This window comes from Nicotiana tabacum, chromosome 3, assembly GCF_000715075.1.
Source record: "Nicotiana tabacum cultivar K326 chromosome 3, ASM71507v2, whole genome shotgun sequence".
Classification (NCBI taxonomy): domain Eukaryota; kingdom Viridiplantae; phylum Streptophyta; class Magnoliopsida; order Solanales; family Solanaceae; genus Nicotiana; species Nicotiana tabacum.
In genome coordinates, this window is record NC_134082.1 from 165886464 (window position 1) to 165911603 (window position 25140).

Sequence of the window (25140 nt, forward strand, 5' to 3'; positions counted from 1 at the left end):
AACTAGAGATCAGCCTCCCCGGATGTATAGTTAATTAAGAAAAAATTTTATGTGTGAGAATAGGGGCAAAGATGAGTTGTGAGGATTCAATTCTTTCCGAAGTAGACTCAAATTTTCATGCCTTTTTAAAACTTAAAAGATGCAATTCAATTAGGGGTGGAACCGTGTTTTATTAATGTCGAGTTTTTGGTAGCGACAGAACAACCACTCTTTCTTCTACATGTGCTGGGCTCAATGCTCATAAGAAATTACTTATAACATGAGACGCAATGAAAAAAGAGTACAAATTGAAGAAGATTGAATTTGTACTCTTAAGTATCTCTTAATACTTAAAGTTTAAATCTAGCAAGAAGATTGAAGAATAGTAACAAAAAAAATGTAAAAGTCCATATGGAAGATCAATTCAAACTTTTTATGATGGTGTTTGGAAGTGGAACTGAACCTAATAGTCTTATATACAAATAATTGAGCGAAAAGTAGTGATCACTGACCATGTAAAATGAATTGCATTTCTATTCCCTAGAACCCCTACAAGTATTAAGAGTAAATTGTCTTTAGATGCTTTTTGAGAGTCATGATAAAGTGACTGAAACGGAGGCAAGGAACATACAATAAAAATATTATCTATAAAGAAGTATTAGGTATCTCATAAAATCAAAATAAATAATAATAATCATACGTGTCTAATTAAACTTTGATTGTTCATCCAAGTAGTTGGATATCCAATCTCGACAAATGATTCACCATATCAAGCCACATTAAGCATAACGCCTTGTAATTAATTCTTTCAGGTAAAGTTACTTATTCAAAGCTTTGCATTAATAATTTGACTCGGTACACACATGCGTTCTAGTAATATAATGCAGAAGAAGAGTTTTGTAAGCGAGGTGTTCCATAGACATTGTTACCATGCCTTTCTCTGTGGTGTGTGTAATGCACTTTTACTAGCCTGCCATTTGCTTCCAGTGCGACTTATTAGTAGCACCCACTAAGTGTCTTATGCATGCACCAGGTTGCTGGCCATCAATCCATTTTCAGTGCATTCAAATATCATATGACAGCTACAAAATCCACAACTTATAGGAGTGGTTTCTACTTTGGCAAGAAAAGAAAAAATCTACTTATAGGAGCATATAACAGCTACAGATCGACAACCTATAACAGCAGTCATTACTTTAAGAAGAAGCTATTGGAGCAGATAGGTACAGCCACATAGTTTCTAGGCTTTCTTTCCAAAGTTAGGACAAATATTCCAGGGTTTCAAATCACTAGTATTATTCTTATCACTTATAACAAAAGTTCATTATAAGTAGTTAGTCTTTGTCTACATGGAACGAAAAGGATCATTTCTACTCACCCGTTGTAGATGAGAGAGAGGTACAAAAGGATCATTTCTATCCACTTCCATTTTCACGAAGCTTTACGTGGATGGTACCACTCATACCGCACACAACCAGCAAGTAGTTTGCCTTCCACGACCTGGAATGGAAAAATGGATGATCGACATCACATACATGCATTACGAAATTAAAAGGCCAAAGAAAATATGCACCACTCACTAAGGATCAGGAAAGAGCCAAGGCTTTACCATTTACTCCATACCCTAAAGAGCTGAAGAGGTTCATGTTCTCCCGTCAATGTCACAAATATACGTGAGTACCTCATCATGTTCTGCTCACAGCTGTACCAACAGAATACATTTCAGTCAATCATTACCTGTTAAAATAATAAAGCAATTCAACAGTCTGGGGGAACTTGTATTTTCTGATCACAAGTCACAACTACTCTCGCAAATAAAAGGAAGAGAGAGTAAGAGGGTTTGGGGAAGGGGGGGGGGGTGGGGAGCAATACTCATTTCTTAGAACGATCAATTTAACATGCTTGTTTCTTGTCATACACTCAGAATGTTTGATCAATTTCATAATACTCAACCCTTATTCTGGATTTAGGACAGCACAGGGCACATATATGCTCAGCCTTTGTCCAAACTTTGCAGTACATTACAATTATGCATGAAATAATAGGTAGTTATTAACACAACTTATACTCTAGATGCTTTTTTTATCCCATAATTAGCTTCCAGTATTCATAGTGTCAGAGATCTATATTTCTGACTGACAAAGCAAGATTAATCATGCAAAGAAGCTACTCAGTTAAAAAGATTTGAACATCTAGAAATGGCTAAATACAACATTCAATCAGACGTATATAAACATAGTAGATAAAGTAGCTTTGGTTCCAAAGAGACCTACTGACAGTGGGAAGTAGAAGAAGCATTTTATTTCTTTTAGTTAGGAAGGTCCATTTTCTTCTATTTAAGAAATTAACTCAGTTAACTAACCTGTCTCTCAGGAAATGTCTTTCCACCAGAAATCTCCCCCTTTAATTGGCATGAAGCTTGAATAAGGACTTAGATCAAATGCTGACTATGTGCGGGGAATCAGTTAAACAGGTCCAGTAATAATCAGAGAAGCTTTACACCTAGTGAGATCCATAAAGCTTCATTGCATCATCACTTCTTACTGAAACTACGACTATCAAAACTCACTTTTGAAAAATCCGGGTAGCATGAAACATTATAAGACAGATCTGGATCATTTCACATATCAGCCAGTAGGAGGAAGTGCTAACATATCATTATCGGATTGAAAAAGGCTGTAACCAGGATCTTTTGTTAACCTTCTAGTTTGAACTACATCTCGAGCATCCCGAGCACTATCCCATAAGCCAGCTGCAGAATACATACTTGCTAGAACCACATAGCTAACAGCTTTCATAGGTTCAAAATTGCATAAATGCCTGGCTGCTACCTCTCCAAGGTACATATTGCCATATACCCTACATGCCCCAAGAACTGAACCCCAAAGAGAGGCACTAGGCTTTATATTCATTCTGCAAATCAAATCGTAGGATTCATTTAAACAGCCACTGCGTGCAAAAAGGTCCACAAGGCAAGAGTAATGCTCATCTCTTGGAATAATTTTATATTTTTTGACCATCTTACTGAAACATTCCCATCCTTCAGCAGTCAACCCGTTATGACTACAAGCAAACAGGAGAGACAAGAACGTTATATCATTTGGCTCAAAACCTTCACATTCCATCTTCTTAAAACATGAAACTGCATCAACTCCTCGACCATGTGCACCATTAGCAGAGATCATTGACGTCCATGATATTATATTTTTCTCTGTCATGTGATGAAAAACATTGTTGGCATCATCAATTTCCCCTGTTTTTGCATACATATCAACCAAAGCATTACTCATGGCCACATCAAGAGTGCTCTGGTATTTAATCGCAATAGCATGTAGCTGTCTTCCCAAAGACAAGGATGCTGTATTGGCACATATGTTGATCATAGAGCATAACAAAATGCTATCAATTTCCCTATGCATCCGACGTAATTGACAAAAAAGTTCAAGGCACCCACTGCTATTTTTACCTTCACGTGCATAGCCAGTAATTAACGCAGTGCATGAAATCCTATCTTTGTTCTGCATCTTCTTGTATAGATAATTTGCATTGGCCAGGTTTCCACATTTTACATAGGCATCAACTAATGCTCCACTTATAATACTGTACGACCCATAACCAAGTCGAATGATACATCCATGTATCGTACTGACTTTCGCTAGCCCACTACCCTTGCCACCTCCTATAGATGCTTTGAGAATGCTTCCAAACGTGAAGCAATCGGGGAGTATACCTTGTCTGAGCATCCAACGGAACAACAGAAATGCATCAACGCTAAAACCACGAAAAGCATATCCAGAAATCATGACATTCCAAGAAACCAAGTCCCTCTCTGCCATTGACTCGAAAACACAAAAAGCATTCTCCATTTCCCCACACTTAGAATGAAAATCAACCAACGCACTCTGCACGCACAAATTATCCAAAAACCTGCTCTTCTGAATGCACCCTTGTATTTGCTTTCCTAAATTCAAACATGACACACTAGTGCACGCCCTTAAAACACTTCCATAAGTAAATTGATTTGCCCTCACCCCTTCCCTACGCATCGCAACAAACACATAAAGGGCTTCTTGTGAATACCCATTCTGGGAGTGCCCAGATAAAAGCGCAGTCCACGAAACCACATTCCTTTCAGGCAACTTATCAAACATATTGCAGGCATACACCATGTCATTGGACATTGTATAGAAAATGATCAACTTGGTTCCCAAATGAACATTTGAAGGAAATCCAGTAGTTATAAGATGTGAGTGAACCAAACGGCCCTGTTTATGAGCCTTTAGGTCAATGCAAAGCTGAATAATTTTTGAGTAAATAGTATAGTCTGCTTCAATGGGGTTGTGAAAAGCAAGTAATAGAGCTTCCGTAAGCTTTCTGGCATTGCAGAGTGTCTCAATGGCTGGTCTTAGGGGAGGAGACTGAGAGATTGGGCTAAGCCAGTTAACTACATTTCTATACGTTCTATTCATCATTCTTTTGCAGATGAATTCAAAATAAAGAAGGAGAGGAATGGCTCACATTGTGTGAGGCACGAGTATTACTAGTTGTGCCAGAGAATCCACTTTCTTCTAACTTTGAACTGTCATCAACTTATAGTCCGGGGCCCATCTAAAGCTGAAAAAACTACTCCTGCCACTTGAACATATTTTCAAGAGCCTCAATTTTTCCCTCATAATTCCCAAATTTCTAATCTTTCAATTTTTTTAAGACGAAATTAGAGATGAAAATGGATGGTGGAGTAGCACCGATCGTGTCTCCAAGTTCAAATTGAAGAGGGGGATGCATTTGGGGGCCGGGGGGAGAGGAGAGGAGAGAGGGATGTCTGAGAGCAGGAGGGAAGAGAGAAGATGGACAAAATGGTCCCTTATGTTTGGAGATATGTTCAGAACAGTGTGCTCACTTTAATGGCAAATGACATGCGAGTACAGGGGCTCCGAGGAGCACGGAGGTTTGAATCTTTTTGACTATTCTACTTCTCAAACTTCAATTTCTCCCAATTGCCCAGACAAAACCGAGAACTGAGATTTTTAACTTGGAGAAAAGCTTCGATTTTTGTTGCCGACGAAGCCATTCCAACCGGAGTTCCGAGTTCATCGCTGGTTTCTACTTTCTTCCCGTTGCTATAAACTGGTACACAAGCTCTTTCAGTCCCCTCCTTCCGGTAAAAAGTGTAGCTTTTGCTTCGGCGCAGATGTGGACTTCCAATATGATGCACAAAGATTGGGTAGCTCCATACTTGGCTTAAGTTTTCCACCGAATCAAGTAAGTAATTGTAAAATTCAAGTGTCTTTTTTCTTTTCTTCCTGCAGATAAAGGATAAATTAACTATAGTTATTATTCTTATAAAACAAAGCTTATGTCTGTGTTCATTATAGAGTTAAGCGTGCCAATGCAAAGGTGTTAGTTGTATGTGGAAAAGCTTAACATTTCTTCTCTATGCTATAGGTTGAACTTGTTGTATTAGATTGTCACTCTAATTGAATTGAATTTAAATTATACAGCTTGAAGTGTAATTTCTGTTTGTGATTTTAGAGTTTTATTAGTGCTATCATTGATCGCCTTTAAAACATGACAAATCATCGAATACAATTGGAGTAGTAATTTTTATATTTATATGTTGCGTTTATCTTTTCATTAATTTTTAAAAATATTTATTGAATATTGATAGTCATTTATTGGTTATTGTATTTTAAGTAGAGGTCACTGTCCTAGATTCCTGAATCACTTGACCCATAAAATTTTAATCATGAATTTGCCTCTTCATTGAAACAAGTATGATTGGATGAGAGTTGCAAAATTTGCTAAAAAAAGAATGACTTTGGCTCCTAAGCCAGAGAAGTCTTTGTTTTCCTATTTTGGCAGGAGACATTTTTTCGTGGAAAAAACATTTTCAAAGATATCAAGGTAACAAAACATTGAAAAACAGTTAAATGAACATATTTCATCATTCAAACATACTCAAAGCTAGTGCAAAAAGGAAAAGTAAAATTAGATCTGACCCTTGTCATTGGATGGACTAAAAATATACTTATACAAAGTTACTGGAGAACGAAATTGCTTCTTTTAGATGCGTGTACCTGAAGTGGTAATAGTCACATTTTCTCTTGCGTGGTACAAACAACAACAATATACCGGTGTAGTCCCACAAGTGAGATTTAAGAAGGGTAGAGTGTACGCAGACCTTATCCCTACCTTTAAGAAGGCATAGAGGTTGTTTCTAGTAGACTCTTTGTTGCGGAAGCCAAATGTATATAGTGTGAATAAGTCACAACTACTATACCAAAAATTATGACAACCACTAAATAATAAATAAGACAATAAAGCAACAATAAAGGGAACACCAGAATTTACGAGGTTCGGCTAATTTTGCATACTCCTCGGACACAACCAATATTTTATTTCACTTCAAAAATACAAGTGAAATAATACTAAAGAGAGAAAATACAAATGTCTTAAACAGATGAGAAGGCAAATGAGAGGTGTGTTTAAATCCTAAACATTAAGCCTCCTTTTATAGGAAAAAGTTTCCCACCAACCCCTTAACCCACCGATGTGGGATGGAAATTTGACATATAATTCAACAAATCTCCACCTTGGCAAAATTCCACATCTTCAATTTTCTCTCGGTAACAAATTTTGGTTGTGTCTTCATCTTCAATCTTCAGTGTTCAACAATGTTGATCAAATCCAAACAATGTTGAAACTTGATCGCAGTCACCACCTTTGTCAGCATATCAACAGGATTCTATTTAGTATGAATTTTCTTCACCGTGACTCCACCTTCTTCTATGATTTCTCGTACAAAATGATACCGAACATCAATGTGCTTCATCCTTGCATGATAAACTTGGTTCTTTGCTAATTGAATAGCACTTTGACTATCACAAAAAATTGTGATACCTTTTTGTTCAACACCAGGCTCCTTTAGCAATCCTTGAAGCCAAATTGCCTCCTTTACAGCCTCTGTAATAGCCATGTACTCTGCCTCTGTTGTAGACAAAGCAACTGTTGACTGCAAAGTAGACTTCCAACTAACTGGTGCCTTTGCAAAAGTAAACACATAACCAGTAGTTGATTTTCGTTTGTCCAGATCACCCGCAAAATCTGAGTCACAATATCCAACGACATACTGATTATCTTCCTGCTCAAAAACTAACCCGACATCTACAGTATTATGAATATACCGTAGAATCCACTTCACAGCTTGTCAATGCTCCTTCCCTGGATTGTGCATATATCTGCTAATAACTCCAACAGCTTGTGAAATGTCAGGTCTCGTACAGATCATTGCATACATCAAGCTACCAACAACATTTGCGTATGGTACCTTTGACATATACTCTCGTTCAGCTTCATCCATTGGCGACATAGTAGTACTTAGCTTAAAATGGGGAGCAAGTGGAGTACTAACTGGCTTAGTCTTGTCATCTATGCCAAAACGTTGTAGTACTCTCTTCAAATATTCTTTCTGAGATAAACAGAGTTTCTTTGAACGTCTATCTCTTATTATCTCCATGCCAAGAATTTTCTTTGCCTCACCCAGATCCTTCATCTCAAACTCCTTCTTCAGTTGAATCTTCAACTTATCAATTTCTTCCGAATTCTTGGAAGCTATCAACATATCATCAACATATAGGAGAAGATATACAAAGGAACCATCTTTAAGTTTGCGCAAATACACACAATGAACGTATTTGCTTCTCTTGTACCATTGCCGCAACATAAACTCGTCAAATCGCTTGTACCATTGTCTAGAAGATTGTTTCAATCCGTACAACGATTTTTCAAGTTTGTATACCATATTTTCTTTTCCAGCAACTTTGAATCCTTCTGGCTAAGTCATGTAGATTTCTTCCTCCAAGTTTCCATGTAAAAATGCAGTTTTTACATCCATCTGAACTAGTTCCAAATCCAATTGTGCTACCAAAGCCAACATAATTCTAATGGAGGAATGTTTTACAACTGGAGAAAACACTTCATTGTAATCAATTCCCTCCTTTTGAGCATATCCTTTGGCCACCAATCTTGCTTTGTAGCGAACATCTACTTGGTTAGGAAATCCTTCCTTCTTTGCAAATACCCATTTGCACCCAATTGCTTTCTTTCCCTTCGGGAGATTGGCCAATCTCCATGTATGATTTTGATGAAGGGACTGTATTTCATCATTCATGGCAATCCTCCACTTATCTTCTTCTGAACTTTGGACTGCGTCTTTATAAGTGGTAGGAACATCATCAGCTACAATTGAGGTTGCACAAGCAACTGTTTCTATAAGACGAACAGGTTTCGTTATTGTTCTTTTTGGCCTGCTAGTTGCTATTGATTGAGGTTCCTGAGTTGGAATCTCCTCTACTGGCTCTCCTTCCATAGGGTAATCTTCATTTGTTTCCTCCTCTGCTTCTTGTGTAGGAAAAATAAATTTTCCCTCAAACTCCACCTGCTTAGAAGCACCTTCATTTTGTTTGGTATCTTCTGTTACCTTATTTACCATAGCAGATTCATCAAAGGTAACATCCCTGCTGAATATTACTTTCTTTGTCATAGGACACCATAAGTGATATCCTTTGACTCCAGAAGTAATTCCCATAAAAATAGCCTTCTTTGCCCTTGGATCCAATTTTGACTCTGTCACATGATAATATGCAGTTGAGCCAAACACGTGCTAAGAGTCATAATCTATAGCAGGCTTTCCATACCATTTTTCAAATGGTGTCTTGCCATCAATAGCAGCAGATGGTAGACGATTAATGAGGTGGCATGCATATGTAATTGCCTCAGCCCAAAATTCTTTGCCCAAGCCAGCATTGGACAACATACACCGTACCTTCTCCAGCAAGGTCCGGTTCATACGTTCTGCCACTCTATTCTGTTGTGGTATATGTCTAACAGTGAAGTGTCGGACGATGCCATCATTTTCACAGACCTTATTGAAATGATCATTTTTGTATTCACCTCCATTGTTTGTGCGAATACACTTGATCCCCCTGCATGTTTGATTCTCCACCATCGTCTTCCATTTGAGAAAAATTCCCAACACTTCATCTTTGCTTTTCATTGTATATACCCACACTCTTCGGGAAAAATCATCAACAAAGGTTACAAAATAGTGCTTCCCACCCAATGAAGGTGTTTTGGAAGGACCCCAAACATCAGAGTGTACATAATCCAAAATGCCTTTAGTATTATGGATCGTTGTACCAAATTTAACCCTTGTCTGTTTCCCTTTGACACAATGCTCACAAAACTCCAAGTTGCAAGCCTTTACTCCTTTTAACAATCCTTGATCTGATAGAGTTTTCAAGGATTTTCCTCCAGCATGTCCCAAGCGCATGTGTCATAGCTTGGTTGCTTCTGCCTCTTTGTCGTCACTGGATGTCACTGTCGCTGTCCCAATAACTGTACTGCCACGATAGCGGTACATATTATTATTCTTCCGATTAGCCTTCATTACCACTAGTGCACCGGAGCATACTCTCATCACTCCATTTTCTGCAATGATTTTGAACCCTTTTGATTCTAGGGCTCCCACAGAGATGAGATTCTTCTTCAAATCCGGTACATATCGAACATCTGTTAATGTTCTGATCATTCCATCATGGTTCCTTAATCGTATTGAACCAATGCCATATGAGGTAAGAGGGCTGTTATCCGCTGTGTGGATGACTCCATATTCTCCTTCTTTAAATTCCACAAACCAGTCCCTGTTGGGACACATATGATAGCTACAAGCCGAGTCCATCAACCATATGTCTGATGATGTTGATGACTCTGTTGTAACTAATGAGAAGTCTGAATCATCACAATTAGCTACATTTGAATCCATAATGGCCTTTCCATTGTTATGTTTGGCCTTATTCTTCAGCTTCGGACAGTCTTTCTTCCAGTGCTCTTTTTCTCGACAAAAGGCACATTCATCTTTGCTGGGCCTGGATCTTGACTTGGATCTTCCCTTCTTTGTCCTCGTTTGATTTTGAGGACGACCCCTCACAAATAGTGCTTCTCTTTCTCCGACCTTCTGTTTTTCTCGCTTTCTTTGTTCATAGCTGTACAAAGCCGAACAAACTTCTCTGAGAGAAACTTCGTCATTTCCATGGAGTAGAGTAGTTTCAAGGTGCTCGTACTCATCAGGAAGTGACGCCAACAACATCAAGGCCAAGTCACCATCATCATAAGTTGTATCCATATTTTGCAAATCTGTGACCAACTTATTGAAACTGGTGATATGTTCATTCATCGTGGTACCAGGAACATAGGTGAAGTGAAACAGTCTCTTCTTTATGTACAATTTATTTTGACTGTTTTTCTTCAAAAATTTATCCTCCAGTGCTTTCCATAATTTACTTGCAGAAGTTTCCTTTGTGTATGGATATTTCTGCTCTCTAGCAAGGTAGGATCGAATGGTACCGCAAACAACACGGTTGATAATTCTCCAATCTTCTTCTCCAATAACATCTGGTTTCTTTTCTTCAATGGTCAGATCTAGCCCTTGTTGAAAAAGGACATCTAGAACATCGCCTTGCCACATCCCAAAATGTCCGGACCCGTCAAATATTTCTACCGCAAATTTCGCATTTGACACAATTCTTGTCATAAGTGAAGATGCCAATGATGACGTGTTGTTGACACTTGATGTATATTCTTCTTGTTTATTGTCTCTCATATTTGACACAAATATTATTTAATAGCTGACGACACAAATCAAGATTATTTCCTTTCTGATGTAGAAGATCAGACTAAGCTGCAACCACAGAGCATACTCAGACAGAACCTTGACTCAGTTACCAAGATAAATCTTTTCTGATGTGGAAGATCAGACTATGCTGCAACCACAGAGCATACTTAGACAATACCTTGGCTCTGATACCAATTGTTGCGGAAGCCAAATGTATATAGTGTGAATAAGTCACAACTACTATACCAAAAATTATGACAGCCACCAAATAATAAATAAGACAATAAAACAACAATAAAGGGAACACCAGAATTTACGAGGTTCGGCTAATTTTGCCTACTCCTCGGACACAACCAATATTTTATTTCACTCCAAAAATACAAGTGAAATAATACTAAAGAGAGAAGATACAAATGCCTTAAACAGATGAGAAGGCAAATGAGAGGTGTTTCTAAATCCTAAACATTAGGCCTTGTTTTATATAATTCAACACCCTTGACTTAGGAAAGATAAAGGAAAAGAGCAATAATAAGCAAACCAATACGACAACCGAAGCGAAAATACAAAATTAACACTAGATAAGGCAATCATTACATAGTAGAAAGCACACCAAAAAAGAAAAACTGTGAAGTTAAAAGAAAAAAAATTCAATCTGTATTGACATTTGTCCTCTCGCCTGCTTCCTTGAACAAATATGCTGCTCTTAGTGACTGTGCATGCGCCCTGATCTTTCTAAGAATAGCTACACGCTCCAGTTCTTCTTCATAATCTGTACTAGTATGTCCAACCACAATATTTGGAATATGTTGGAGTTTGTGCAAATCTGAAGTTTGAAGCCTTGCAATAAATGCTTCAGGCATTCCTCGAATCTCCAGCTTCTCAAGGTTGGTCAATGATATCAACTCTTCTGGGAGCATCCTCAACGAATAGCATTTGAAGATTTGCAGGCACTTGAGTCCTGGCATTGCACCTTTTCCTAGGTTCATTTCTTGCATAGACATTAGTTGATCCACCCTGAGAAACTTGAGTCCACAAAACCCATTCTCCGATATTGTTATACTGTCATCTAGCTCATGATCAAAAGCTTGAATTAGTTTTAGAACTGATAGGTTTGTTAACTTCTCCAACGCCAGGATGGAATCTGGGTGGATCTTGGAGTTGACCAAAGTCAGCTGGCGAAGATTAGGTGGAAATACACAAGGATGAGTTGGCAGGGAGGTTAGTCGTCCCTTCACCTTAAGCTTGACAATATGACTCAACTTAGATAAACCAGCAACCAAAGATATCTGCAAGCTATCCTCTACTTCCAAGCACAAGGATTGGAGGCTCTCAAGCTCCGCTAGATAAAAACATAATCGATCCATGTCTAGGTTATCATCTCTTTCAATGAATAAACCAACTTTTCGGAGATTAGTCATTCTTGTCAGGTTTTCATTGTGCATCCAGTGATGAACAGGTATGCTGCCTAAAGTTTGGAGATTGTTGAGTAGGTCAATCTTCAATACGCTTGGGGAATTTATATAACCAAGTAGATGCCGTAAATTCTCTAACTTCCACAAGACATTAGGAACCAGCACAGAATAATACCTAGACATGGGCATATCAATCGTTTCCAAGTTTTTCAACTGACTTATCGAACGGGGAAGCTTCTTTATGCGTGTCTTCCATCCTATGCCTAAGTACTTCAAGGAATATAGTTTTCCGATACTATCTGAGATAACTTTTAAACCAGGAGAGTCTATGTATAGCACTTTGAGAAGTTTGAAACTACTTTTACAAATACAATCAAGGTTAACTACTTTAGCAGATGAATCAAAGGATAGAAGGGATCTTATATATGATTTTGAATTTCCTAAGTATTTGTACCTCTCAATTGGACAGTAAAGGACATGGTGTCGAGGTTCAGACAGGGGTATAGACTGATTATCTACTTTCTCATGGACCTCGAGAAATATTTCTTCCTTTGCTTTCATGATACAAAAGTCTCGCAGGAGATCGTGGAGCCGGCAACTTCTAACTCTGTCATCTGCTCTAACTTGGATCACTTGAACCATATTTCTGCAAATGAGCTCATCAAGATAATCCTCAGCAATGTCCTCTAATTCTTCTTCTCCCTTCTGATGAACAAGACCATGGGCGATCCATATGTGCATTAGTTGCTGCACAGGGATATCTTTGTCTTTTTGGAGAAGGCCTAAGTAGAGGAAGCAAGATTTCAAATGGGGAGGTAAGTCATGATAACTCAACGCCAGAATTGTTGATACGCCATAAGTTTGGCTTCCAACAAGGTGTGAACCGAGGTTTCTTCGTACTCTCTGCCACTCACTTCTTTGCTTCTTCTTCCCAGCTAAGAGGCCTCCTATAATAGTGATTGCCAGTGGCAAGCCATCACATTTTTCCAGAATCTCTTTCCCAATGTCCACCAAGTCCTGTGGACACTCTCTATCCTCGGCAAATGCTTTCTTCAGAAAGAGTTCCCAGCTCTCCTCTTCGTTCAATACTTTAAGTTCATATGGTATAGTATGGGAATCTGCATGCAAAGCAACCTCCTTTATGCGGCTGGTAAGTAGCAATCTACTTGACTTATCATTGTCAGGAAATGACCTAGCAAGAAGATCCCATGCTTCTGTGGTCCAGATGTCATCGAGAACAATGAGATAGCATGTGTCTTCCAAGCGCCTATGGAGCATTTCCTCCAAGCCAGCCTCTGACAGTTTGTCCATCGTTTCCACTATCCTCACTTTATCTTCTTCAGGATTTGCCAGTTGTAAAATGAGTTCCTTGATGATCTTCGCAGGTTTATAATCTTGAGATACATAAACCCATGCCCGAGTGTCAAACTTGTCTCTGATTTGAGTTTGGTTATAAACTTCTTTGGCAAGAGTCGTTTTACCAATGCCTCCCATACCCACAATTGAAGCAACACGGAGCCGTTTGTCCTCCTTCAGAAGGATTGGTACAACAGAATTCACATGCTTCTCTAGGCCAACAGCATCCTTATTCGCAACCAAAGGTGAGGAGCGTCGTAGTTCACGCATCTTCTCCCGTGTTGTGCTAAATCCTTCCCCGAATCCGAGCCCTTGAATATGCCTGATTCCATATCTCTCACGGCTGTTGGATATCTCAAGAATTGTGGTCTGGATCGATTCAATCTCTTTCCCTACTCTGTAAAGCCTGTATAGTTTCTTAGGATAGAAGGCACACTTGATGAAGAAGCTCTGTCGTTCTTGAGACTCGACTTGGTGGATGAATATTTCAGTCACATCCTCAGCATGGTAGGCAACTGCTCTGATTTCAGATACCCAGTTGCGGACTGTTGCAGCTTCTTCTTCCTCTTGCTTCATATCTGCATCTTTCAGGAAACACTTCATACGGACGAGCTCGTTTCGAACTCCTTCAACTTCTTGTTGGACACTTTTCAGGAAAACAATTTTTCTTTGGAAAAGATCAATAAGCCGCTCTGCAACATACGAAACTGCTGCTTCAGCCATCTCTTGTTTTCTTGGCTCCTTAGTTATCTGGATTAAAGTCTTATCTAACTATGTGTTTCTTGCTGCAATGTACTTTAGGGATACTTTACTTGATCAGGCATGGCATCTTCTTTCTTCTCTCTACCTTTGTGCTTTGAATAAAAATTAGGCTAAATTACGCTAAACATCCCTATAATATCACTAAGTTTCAAGCACACCTTCTGCATTTCTAAAACCGATACTTTATACCCCTGTACGATGGAGATTCTACACAACATTAACACCGTTAGTTATCTCACTTATTTCAAATCTATACTCCATCAGGTCCACAATAAGTGATCATTTTACCTTTTTATTTTGGTCCATTGATCCAAAATAAGTGTTCATTTACATAATTAAGAAGAAATTAATTTTATTTTTTCAATTTTGTCCTTATTTACGTATTCCAATATGCCAATGTAACAATTAATTAAAGTTAATTTAGTGAATACATTTTTTTTTCTCTAAGAGTTTGTATTTCCCTAATGGCTGTACTAAAGGTAAAATGGTCACTCGTGGACAGGAGGGAGTAATAATCTATGAATGGACAAAGATGTCGTATCTCCATTCTCATCCACCGTTTACATCACTAGAAAAAGTTAAGACAGAAGCGCACTAGATATAATAAATGATTATCTTCAATTCTACCCATGTTTATGAACAAAATCAACCATGGTGATATTTACAGGAAATCATCTTGCATTTGAGTTAGATAAGAAGTCTTTAATGTAATAGTTTGAAATGGCAACAGTATAATAGTTTGTTCAATAGATCTCTCATTCTTAAGATAATATTAGTTCAGATTTACTAATTCAAACGTTTGTTCAACAGATTTGATCTAAGGAAACTAACGCCAAATATTGGATTAGTGGACTAGAAAATGCCTTCGGTACTCATAAATAAGAGACTCTAACGGATCAGTGCCGGTGTTATTATAGGTTTGAATAAGAGACTTTAACAGATCACTACCAGTGTTAATGTTTGTGTAGGATTTTCATAGTATAAGGGTATTAAGCGTTTGATTAAAAAATATGAGGGTGTGCTTGAAATTGAATGATATTATAAGGGTGTTTAGCATAATTTACCCTATAAATTAAAGGTTACCTCGGCAGTCGGCAGGCCAGCTGGTTTATTTGTTTTTTTGCTTTGTTTATTGTGCCCTGGCCCCTGGTGTTCCAACTTCAAAAAAAAATAAAGCATGGACGTACATTTATTTTCTTTTTTTATTGGTGGTGCTCTTCACCGACATTTGTATAATTGTATTGTATCAAAAAAGAAAAAGTAAAAAACAAAGGTTCAAAACGACAAAACCAAAAAGTTAGAAGAACAGATAAGGAGCATCCTATGAAGTATGAACAATCAACGGCACAATTTTCGAAACTTTCTAACGCTTGCCGCTGCCACTAGGGTTCTCCCAAAAAATCAAAGCAGCTGTTACCTGCGACTCCTGTCCTCGGCGAGTCCTCACCTCGGCAAGACCTCAAGTCTTCAACATCTTGCTGGCAGGGGCGGATTTGCCCTATCCCTCTCTGTTCTCTCCGTCTCTCTGTGACTGGATTTTTCAAGAAAGCAGCAACTTCTTCTCAGGTTATGGATGATAAATTTGTATCAGAGCTTTCTGTCCCCGAAAATGTTACCAAAACATTATTACTTGTGTCAAACTCAGCTTCTTTAGAAAAGGCACTTGAGAAGCTGATAGAAATTGCCAAAGTTCCTGATAGAAGGTTTGATCTGTCCACTAAGAACGTTGTCACCGCTGTTCTCCAACTCTGTCGGTCTCTGTCATCTCCCTCTTGGCGTTACCTCCTTTTATTGTCTCTTAAGGCACTTAGAAACATGTGTGCTGGGGGGATAAGAAATCAAAATGCCTTTTCTTGAACAAAGAGGAGTTGAAACAGTCATGGATGTTATTACCTCTGTAGGACATACCATTGATCCTGATTGTGAGCAATTATCCGAGTGGGGCTGCAACTTCTGGGAAACTACTCAGTAGCTGGGAGAGAACACCAATGTGATGTGTGGTACCAATTGTTTCCTCATATTTTCTTGAAGATTGCTGGAGTTAGTAGCAGAGAAATATGTGATCCTCTATGTATGGTCATTTACACTTGCTGTGAAGGTACTGATGGACTGCTAACAGAGTTAAGTTCGGAGCAAGGGTTGCCGATTCTTAAAGAAATCATATGTACTTCATCAGCCGGTAAATGCCAGTGAATATTGTCACTCTAATGTATCCCAAAAAAAATATCTTTTTCTTATTTGGTAGCCATGATTGGCTTATGGTTTCATACCCTTTTGCAGTTGGTCTCAGAGAAGATTGGTTGAAGTTGCTTCTTTCAAAAATTTGCATCGAAGGCTCCTACTTTTCATCAATTTTCTTCAAGTTACATTCACATCCTTGTGTTGAGAACAATGATATTATTACACATTTGGCTTACCATTGTTAGTGAGCAAGCTCATCTGTTGAGTATCCTTTCAGAAATCTTGAATGAGCAATTAGAGCATATTGTTGTTTCACATGTTTTTGCTTTAAGTATCTTTGGGATATTGAAGAGCGCTGCAGTGGTTGTTGACTTTTCTAACAGGGAAAGATGATCTTCCGACGGGGTCTGCTCCTACTGATGTTCTAGGATACTCACTCGTGATCTTGAGAGATATTTGCGCTTGTGGTCACCTGGCAAGCTCTAGGGAGGAAGGTCCTAAGGATGTCGTGGATATATTAGTTTCCTCTGTGCATATTGAACTTCTTTTGGACTTACTTCGAAATCGTGAACCACCAACGAGAATTAGGAAAGCAATGACACAGGATCAGATCAAGGAGGCGGCAACATCTTCGTCATTGAGGTGTTGTCCTTGCAAAGGTTTCCGGAGAGATATTGTTGCCGTCCTTGGAAACTGTGCTTATAGGAGAAGGCACATCCAAGATGAGATCAGAGATAAAAAATGGGATCCTTTTACTGCTACAACAGTGTGTTACAGATGATGATAATCCTTTCTCAAGAGCGTGCGAAACCTATTGGAAGGAAGTGCAGAAAACCAAGGAGCTATTGCTGATTTAGAGCTTCAAGGAACTGCAGATGTTCCGGAGCTTGCTCGACTTGGGATTCAAGTAGAAGTTGACCCCAAAACTAGACGTGCAAAGCTAATAAATGTCGCGTGAACTGATTCACATGTTCAGGAACGTGCCATAAAAGGTACAATGCATGATTTCATCTTATGTTATGTTACCTAGTCATAGAAGAAGAAAAATCGATACAAAATGCCTTCGGGAGGATTTTTAATTTATTGCTGTGTATTAGTAGCCAATATAGAACCAAAAGATCTCTGTCTAGAGTGTAGTATAGGTGCTAGTATTTATGTTCTCTTAAGGTTTACAGGTCTTCCCTAATGTAATTTGTTTTCTTTGTACCTTAACTCAATTTTTCCTATTCCGTGCCAATTAGATTGACCTAAAAAGAGGGGGGGGGGGGGCACAATTTCGGGCATTCAATTGTTTATGTGTCAAGTTGGGGGTGATAAGTGGAGTAATAGAAAACTGAAAGCAACTAGAACAATAATTTCGCAAAGCTCCAATATTTTAATGTTTGGATGGTTGTTACCCATTGTGTGTATTGTTATCCCAAAATAATGTTTGTGTTGATTGTTTAGTTAAAATTGGTTGTATTATATTATTAAAATTTATTATTCCGAAACAATGAAAAGCCCTACTTTTTAAAAAAATCGATTTAGTGTGATGGGATTGTTTCCGATTTTTTTTCCAATTATGCCTAACTTATTACTCCAACCTATTACCTACATTTGGTCTTTTTTTTTTCTTCTGCCGCTTCCAACCCAACGTCAGGTATAGGTTTTGCCTTCTTTTTGTTTCATTCTTTCTTCTGCTTTGATTTTAAATTTCAATCTATTTACTTTATCTTCAATTAGCTGTATAATTCTTGATTAATTAAATATTTAAAATAATTGAAGGTATTTTAGTAAACTTATCAGTTATAGTACAATACAATACAGTCAAATCAAACAGCAAAATATTATTTAACAACAGCAAACAATATAATTTATCCAAATATTGTATTCATAAAATCGATATAATACAATATAGTACAATAAGATACATTATAAAACGATGGGTAACAATGATCCAAAGAGAGTGTTAAGTATTCATTAGCTGCAACTCTGAAGTAATAAATGGAGATACACCTCTATTTCTAAAACCAACACTAAATATCCATGTACGAAGGAAATACTAAGCAACATTAACACCATTAGTTGAAATCTCTTATTTCAAATATATCTGAGTACCATAGGCATATTTACAGGAAATCATCTTGCATTTGAGTTGGATAAGAAGTCTTTAATGTAATTAATTGTTTGAAATGACAACAGTATGATAGTTTTTTCAATAGATCTCATGCTTAAAATGATATTAGTTCATATCTTTCTAGTTTAAAATGGCACTAATTTAGACGTTCATTCAACAGCCCTGTAGAGGGAATATACCGGGGAGTTGATCTCTGTAGTTGTTTCTTACTGGTTCAAAATTAGCTCCCAAATTACAGTGGGAAATTAAAATTTGGCAGAGGTAAAGAAAATGTGAGAAGGGTTATTTTCCATGTATTATAAGTGATCCATTTAAAAAGCAAAAGGGATCACTAACGCCAAATATTGGATTAGTGGAATATAAAATGCTTATGGTACTCATATATATTTGAAATAAGATATTTTAACGGATCATTAACGGTGTTATTATAGGCTTGAAATAAGAGACTTTAATAGATCACTAAGGGTCGTTTGGTTTGAATATGGCTTATAAGTTATGCTGGGATAAGTTATTATGGAATGTGTTATGCTGAGATTGTTTTTTATCCACTGTTTGGTATGTTGTATTAAAAATGACAATTGCATAATTTCTAAGAAGAAGGTATAAGTTATCCCGGTGCTAATTACCCACCCTCTGTAAAGTATAAGTTATGCCGGTGTTAATTTTAATCCCGGGATAACTTATACCTGATTTTCTAACCAAACAAAGTATTAATGTGGTATTAAATTTTTATATCAGCATGATACCTTCTTATACCTCATACCAAACGACCACTAACAGTGTTAATGTTTGTATAGGGTATAAAAACAATAACAACAACAACAAGCCCAGTGAAATCTCACAAGTGGGGGTTTGGGGAGGATAAATTGTACGCAGACCTTACCACTACCTAATGAAGGTAGAGAGGTTGTTTCTAAAAGAACTTCAGGTCAAAAGAAGTGAAAATGAAGTAATAAATAAACAGTAGCAACAACCAAGTTAGTAGACATGAGAACAAATGAAGATACGTTCAACAACAAATATCTAAGAATACGACACTATAAAAATAATTCAGTCTTGCGGGAAATAATGACACAATATGAAATAGCAAGGGTTATGCATAGAAAAATACAAGACTAGAACTAATACTACTGGGATGCCTAGATGAAATTCTAAATTATTTGTCAACCCACGACCCTAATCCTCGACTTGGCTATGCTTATAAGTGTTATTTAAAAATTTGAAATTGAATGATATTATAAGGGGGTTTTAGCATAATGTAACCTATATATTAAAGCTTATCTCGGCAGGCCAGCTGGTTTATTTGTTTTTTGCTTTTTTTATTGTGTCCTGGTGTTTTTTTTTTTTTTTGAAACAGATATCTATCCAATTTTGAGCCAAGTACATGTTTTTTCTTTTAATTAATTTCATTGGAATTGGATAGTTGAAAATTGGCTTACCTAACGGGTTGAGTTAGGTGCCATCACGACCAGTGGAATTTTGGGTCGTGACATGGCACCTCTCTTAAGCCAAGAAACATATTTATCTTTTTTCTCCTTTTTGGGGGATTTTTCATCATTCTTTCTATTTATTTTATATTAAAAATAAAAAAATTATTTTCATAACTCACAACTCTTTATCTTCATAACCTATACTTTTAATAGTCTCAATAACTCCAATCCCTTTCATATTCATAACCTTCAAAAATTTAATGTGTAAGTTTATGATAACTTATCTCATTTTTTTAATCTTCCCCTTCATTTCTCTCATTTGCATAACTCATACTACCTTAACTTCCATTTTTAATAATATCCATAACTCCCCTACTTTTCATATTCATAACCACCAAATAGTTAATTTAAAAATTAAAATGCGGTATGGTATTCATCTATTTTTTCCTATATAAATTCATAATTTTGTTTCATGAGACTCCTACCCAAGACTATCCTTTCTATTCTTTACCTGAAATAGTAATGTTGTCATATTTATTGTAACATTCGATTCATGTTTTAGTTTGGTTTGAGGAAGAAGGCTCTTGAATAATGATCGATATTGCGGGAGAGGGTGTCGACAAGAACACGAAAAATTATACGGTGATTTTGTATTTTTATTTCCTTCTATTTTCTTAAGATTAAGGTCTCAAGTTGTATCTTTTTCTTCTCTATTTACTTTCTCATGAGTTCTCTCTCGCTTTGTTTTCAATGAACTTTTGTTTATCGCAAGTTCATATTTTCATTTAGACTCAAATTAATTACTTATGAGCATGTGATTTTTGCCCTATATGAGAATTACTCCCAAAAATTCAAAATAAAATAATTTTCCTTTGTGTGCAATGTTTGAATTTTCGTGGCACTTTTGGATAATTATTTATATTTTGTCTGTGCATGTTTATTTGTTAAATTAATAAAAAAATATAAAAATATGTCACATTTGCATTTAATATGTAATTCTACAATTAGGAGTAATTAAGTTTGTTTTACAAAATAAAAAAAATCATAAAATAATGCACGTTGCATTTTTAGCATTTAACGTCCAAATTGTGCAATTTTATCGTTAATTGCTATTTAAATGTGCGATAATTGTTTCTAGGAATTAATTAGGATTTTTGATAAGTCAATTTAGTTTATAACTTAATTTAGAATTTTAGTTTTATTAATTAGGAAGTAAAAGAAAAGAGAGCAAAAAATACAAAGAAAATCGGAATTGGGCCTCTTCTTCAATTTTGAACCACAGGCCCAAATATACCCAACCTTCCCCTACGACCCGGTCCATTTTAAACCGGGTCGACCCAGTCCATAACCCCAAAGACCCAACCCCTTTCTTCATTTTTCATTTTTCTTACATTTTCCTAACCCTAAACCTAACAAACACTACCCGTCTTCGTCGTCGAGTTATTTTGGTGCGATAATTGTTTCCGGGCAGATTTGTTTCCGTTCGAGTTCGTCGTTGTTCCAATACGGTTAGTTGGTTTAAGTTTCATTTCTGTCCGTATTTTGTTTGATATTTTCGGATCCGAAATTAGTATAAGTTTGATTCTTTTCTTGTTCGCTATTTTCACTTTGATTATTTCTTCAGTTTGTTTTTATTCATTTGTTCTTGTTTAGTTTTAATATAGAAATGTATTAGTCAATTGAATCCTTTACTTTGTTTGTAAAATTGTTAGATTTAGTTTGAGGTGCCATTGATTATTGAGTTTAGTGATTTGAATCTGTTTAGTTGTTCCGTTTAAGTTTAATTCGAATTCGAATAAATTTGTTTGTTATTGTTGTTGAATCTGAAAGTAGGTTTGTTGTTAAAAAATATTGTTTAGTCAAAATAATTCCAGTTGTTTCTTTGTTGTTCATCATTTAGTTTGAATTTGTTGATTGAATTTGATTAAAAATTGGTTATAGTTGCTATATTTTGGTTAATTGATTTAGGTGAATTGGTTATAGCTGATGGGGGTAGAACGGTAATTTTACTAATTTCAGAGGGGTATTTTTGGAATTGAAAATTTGAGCAATTATTTATTTTGAGTGTTGCGCCCACTAAGCATTAATAATATTAAAATAGTACATGGTGGGGGACAAGACATAATGTAGTGGGGAAATAATATAATTGTTTAAGGTAGGCATGGGGGACAAGATATAATGGAGGGGATAATGTATTTGTTTAATCAGTGATGGGGAACAAGACATATAGTAGTGGAACTACGGGGCTCAAGAAGATGTGACCTTTTCTTTATTCGTTTAATTGTTTAAAGTGGTCTGTTTTCGGACATAAATAAGGGGAGTTTGGACAGAATTAAGGGGACTTTGAAAAAAATCTTGGAGAGTCAGAGTTAGAGAGTTAAAAAAATAGACTGGATTTGATCATCATAAATTCAGAGTTTAAGTTGAAAAGAAAACTGATTTGTCAGAACTTAAAAAAACTCAGTCTTTGAGAATTAAAAACTGAAAGTAAAGCCTTTCTTTACTACTGAGAATCAGAATATTGTTACTGCTTCTGTGATTTGCATTTGGTACTACTGATTTTCAGATTGGTCTTCCTGGGTTTTCTTTTGGTTCTGGAGTGCTGTTTAATTGAATTCTTGGGTTTCAGCTTGGGTTTCTGGTATTGTTTGTTGTTAGGTTATTCCTGAATCTGTTACTGGTTGTGGAATCATCTCTGTTGGTTTCAAAGTTTGTGCCTGGGTGTTCAATTTGCTACTATTGTTGCTGAATGTTCTTGTTGCTTTGCTACTGCTGATCTTCCTTTTCTTTTACTTCCAATACCAGGTACATGGCTGTACCCTTGTCGATATTGTAAGCTGAAATGTGAAAGCATGAATACATATAAAGAATGAAACTTTGAAGCTTTAATTTAGCTTTTTCTTTGTTTCTTTTACTGATTGTATTTAGGCTATTTCATGTATTCTTATTCTATAAATTTCTGTCGCTTTGCATAACTAGGCATCTTGTAGTGATGTACTAAATAATACTCTGTTTTAGTTTGGTTATTAGGTAGTATATGTTTAAGCATGCTCATTACTGTCAAACAATTTAATAATTGGAATAAGAGGAAAATAACATAAGTTGGTCTTTAGTGAATCGGCTTGGCAAAACTGGTTAGTTCACTAGCTATGAAGGTTTTAATATTGTCAACAGTAGGTTAATCGTGAACATGTAGCTAAATTTAGTTAAGGCATGAATTTGAACTAATTTCGTGAATTAGGTATTAAGGCATGATTTGAGTTCAAACAAGACTAGATAACGTTTAAGTTTAATAAACTTTCGAATAAGCATTAGTGATTAAGGTTAATTCTAGTTTCAAATATTTGTAAATAATTAATACCAACGGTTCAAGTCATCTAACAATGTGAGTTTAAACTAGTTATAGGATAATTAGTCTATTTTGAATATATTATTTGTCGATTCCGTATTTTATTTATAATTTCAATTTTTAGTAATATTCCTTTCCGTTAACATTTGTCTTAGTCTAACAATTAATATGTTACGCCCTTTTTCAAGCATGTAATTAATTAGGATTTTCTCTTTTATGTTAGAGACGAATTTAATAAAAAAATGTAGTCACTTTAAGATTATCCTTTTAAAAATAAATGAGACGAGTCTCGTCAAATAAAATGCACAGGCTGCGGGGCCCTCAATAGATGTTAATAATTGCATAGATTTCGGGAGGGGCCATTTAGCGAATTTCGCGACCCGTCCCAAGATAATAACGCGATAGTCTCTTTAGGCGCGTGTTTAATAATCTTACCTTCTTAAATTCGGGTGTGCATTTCATGCGACTTAAATCCAAATCCCAAAATATCGAATCAAATGTGTTCAGGATTGCGGGTGCATTTCATGTGATGCAATCCAAAGATATGTTTTAAACGATGTTCAATTTTCTTTAATAATTTGAATAAAAGCGGTTAAAAGTTAAAATTGGCACATAGGTTCACAATTGTATGAAAATCAGATAAACAAGCCGAATATGATAGTTGAGCGACCGTGCTAGAACCACGGAACTCGGGAATGCCTAACACCTTCTCCCGGTTAACAGAATTCCTTATCCGGATTTCTGGTTCGCGGACTGTAATACAGAGTCATTCTTTCCCTCGATTCGGGATTATAACCAGGTGACTTGGGACAACATAAATCTCCCAAGTGGCGACTCTGAATCTTAATAAATAAATCCCGTTTTGATTGTCCTTTGATTGGAAAAACTCTTTGAACCCTCTGCGCCCTCTCAGGTGTGGGTAAAAAGGAGGTGTGACAGTTCTGGCGACTCTGCTGGGGACACTTTACCCAGAACCACCGGTTCAGGGTTAGAAATTCGAGCTTAATAAATTGTTGTATTTTGACTTTATTACTTGATATTCTCATATGATCTGTGCTTAATATGCAAAATGATGCTTTTACGGCTTTGATATTTTGTGAACTGTATATAAACTGTGCCGAAACCCATCTCCTCTCTGAGTCTTCTAAATCATGAAGAAGGGTGCACTTCGTGTGACTTCTTTTCTTTTTAGAGTCAATCCTATTTTTAGAACGAGGTTCGGATAAGTTGCAAAGCCGGGTTGAGCTTTTGTATCCCCGGTACGCCGCTGCCCCCCCTCGGCTCGAGCTGTCCGCTTGGGTAACCCAGGTCTAAAACAAACACCCAGGTTCTGAACCTAGAATAACTCAACTTCATGCCGGATCCCTAGTAGGAACGCTTATCTGCATCATGTGCATTTTTTGACTTAGGGGACTCAACACAGGGGTTGGGTCCATCTAGGAATATCAACCTGAAACAGAAAAGACCATCCTGATGCATCCTACTTACGCTCTGTGCATTTATTTGTTTCGAACCCGCATGTTGACCGGCTTCTGAATCTAAGGGAATGTTAGAAAATTTTTGAAAAAAAATTTGAGAAAAAGAGAAAATAGCAAGGGGAGAGTTAGATGATTAATTTAGAAAAAAAAAACCAGTGTCCAAGTACTGTCGGAACTCTGCTGAAATTTTGAAAAAAAATATATTTTATTTTTAAAAGTTGTTTGTTTACCCAAAAAGCAGAAAGTGTGTAGGAAAGAGTCCTTTATTTTAGTTTGCTTTGTTTTTTTTTAAAAAAAAAAAAGAAGAAAAAAAAACGGAAAGGAAAAATAGTTTCTTTTGCTATAAAAGAAATATGTTTGTTTTCAAAAATTAGTTAGTTTATTTGGCGAACTACGTCGGTTTGA

At 36.6% G+C, this 25140-nt stretch overlaps 2 protein-coding genes and 1 pseudogene across 2 annotated transcripts; 1 reads left to right on the top strand and 2 right to left on the bottom strand.

Annotated features, from left to right (window-relative positions):
- Positions 1 to 1255: 1255 nt before the first annotated feature.
- On the bottom strand, positions 1256 to 5324 carry LOC107784439 (pentatricopeptide repeat-containing protein At3g20730-like). The gene is made up of 3 exons (XM_016605572.2): positions 2342 to 5324; positions 1589 to 1681; positions 1256 to 1479 (listed from the first exon to the last, which is right to left on the bottom strand). The coding sequence occupies exon 1, from the start codon at positions 4449 to 4451 to the stop codon at positions 2607 to 2609; it is 1845 nt and encodes a 614-aa protein (XP_016461058.2). The 5' UTR covers positions 4452 to 5324; the 3' UTR covers positions 1256 to 1479; positions 1589 to 1681; positions 2342 to 2606.
- Positions 5325 to 11298: 5974 nt separating this feature from the next.
- Positions 11299 to 14142, bottom strand: LOC107832560 (putative disease resistance protein At1g50180). The gene has a single exon (XM_016660424.1). The coding sequence runs from the start codon at positions 14140 to 14142 to the stop codon at positions 11299 to 11301; it is 2844 nt and encodes a 947-aa protein (XP_016515910.1).
- Positions 14143 to 15602: 1460 nt separating this feature from the next.
- Positions 15603 to 17465, top strand: LOC107832561 (uncharacterized; annotated as a pseudogene).
- Positions 17466 to 25140: the final 7675 nt, after the last annotated feature.

Bases quoted from the DNA above. Each gene is read 5' to 3' on its own strand.
- LOC107784439 (XM_016605572.2), bottom strand. From the start codon at position 4,451: ATGATGAATAGAACGTATAGAAATGTAGTTAACTGGCTTAGCCCAATC.
- LOC107832560 (XM_016660424.1), bottom strand. From the start codon at position 14,142: ATGGCTGAAGCAGCAGTTTCGTATGTTGCAGAGCGGCTTATTGATCTT.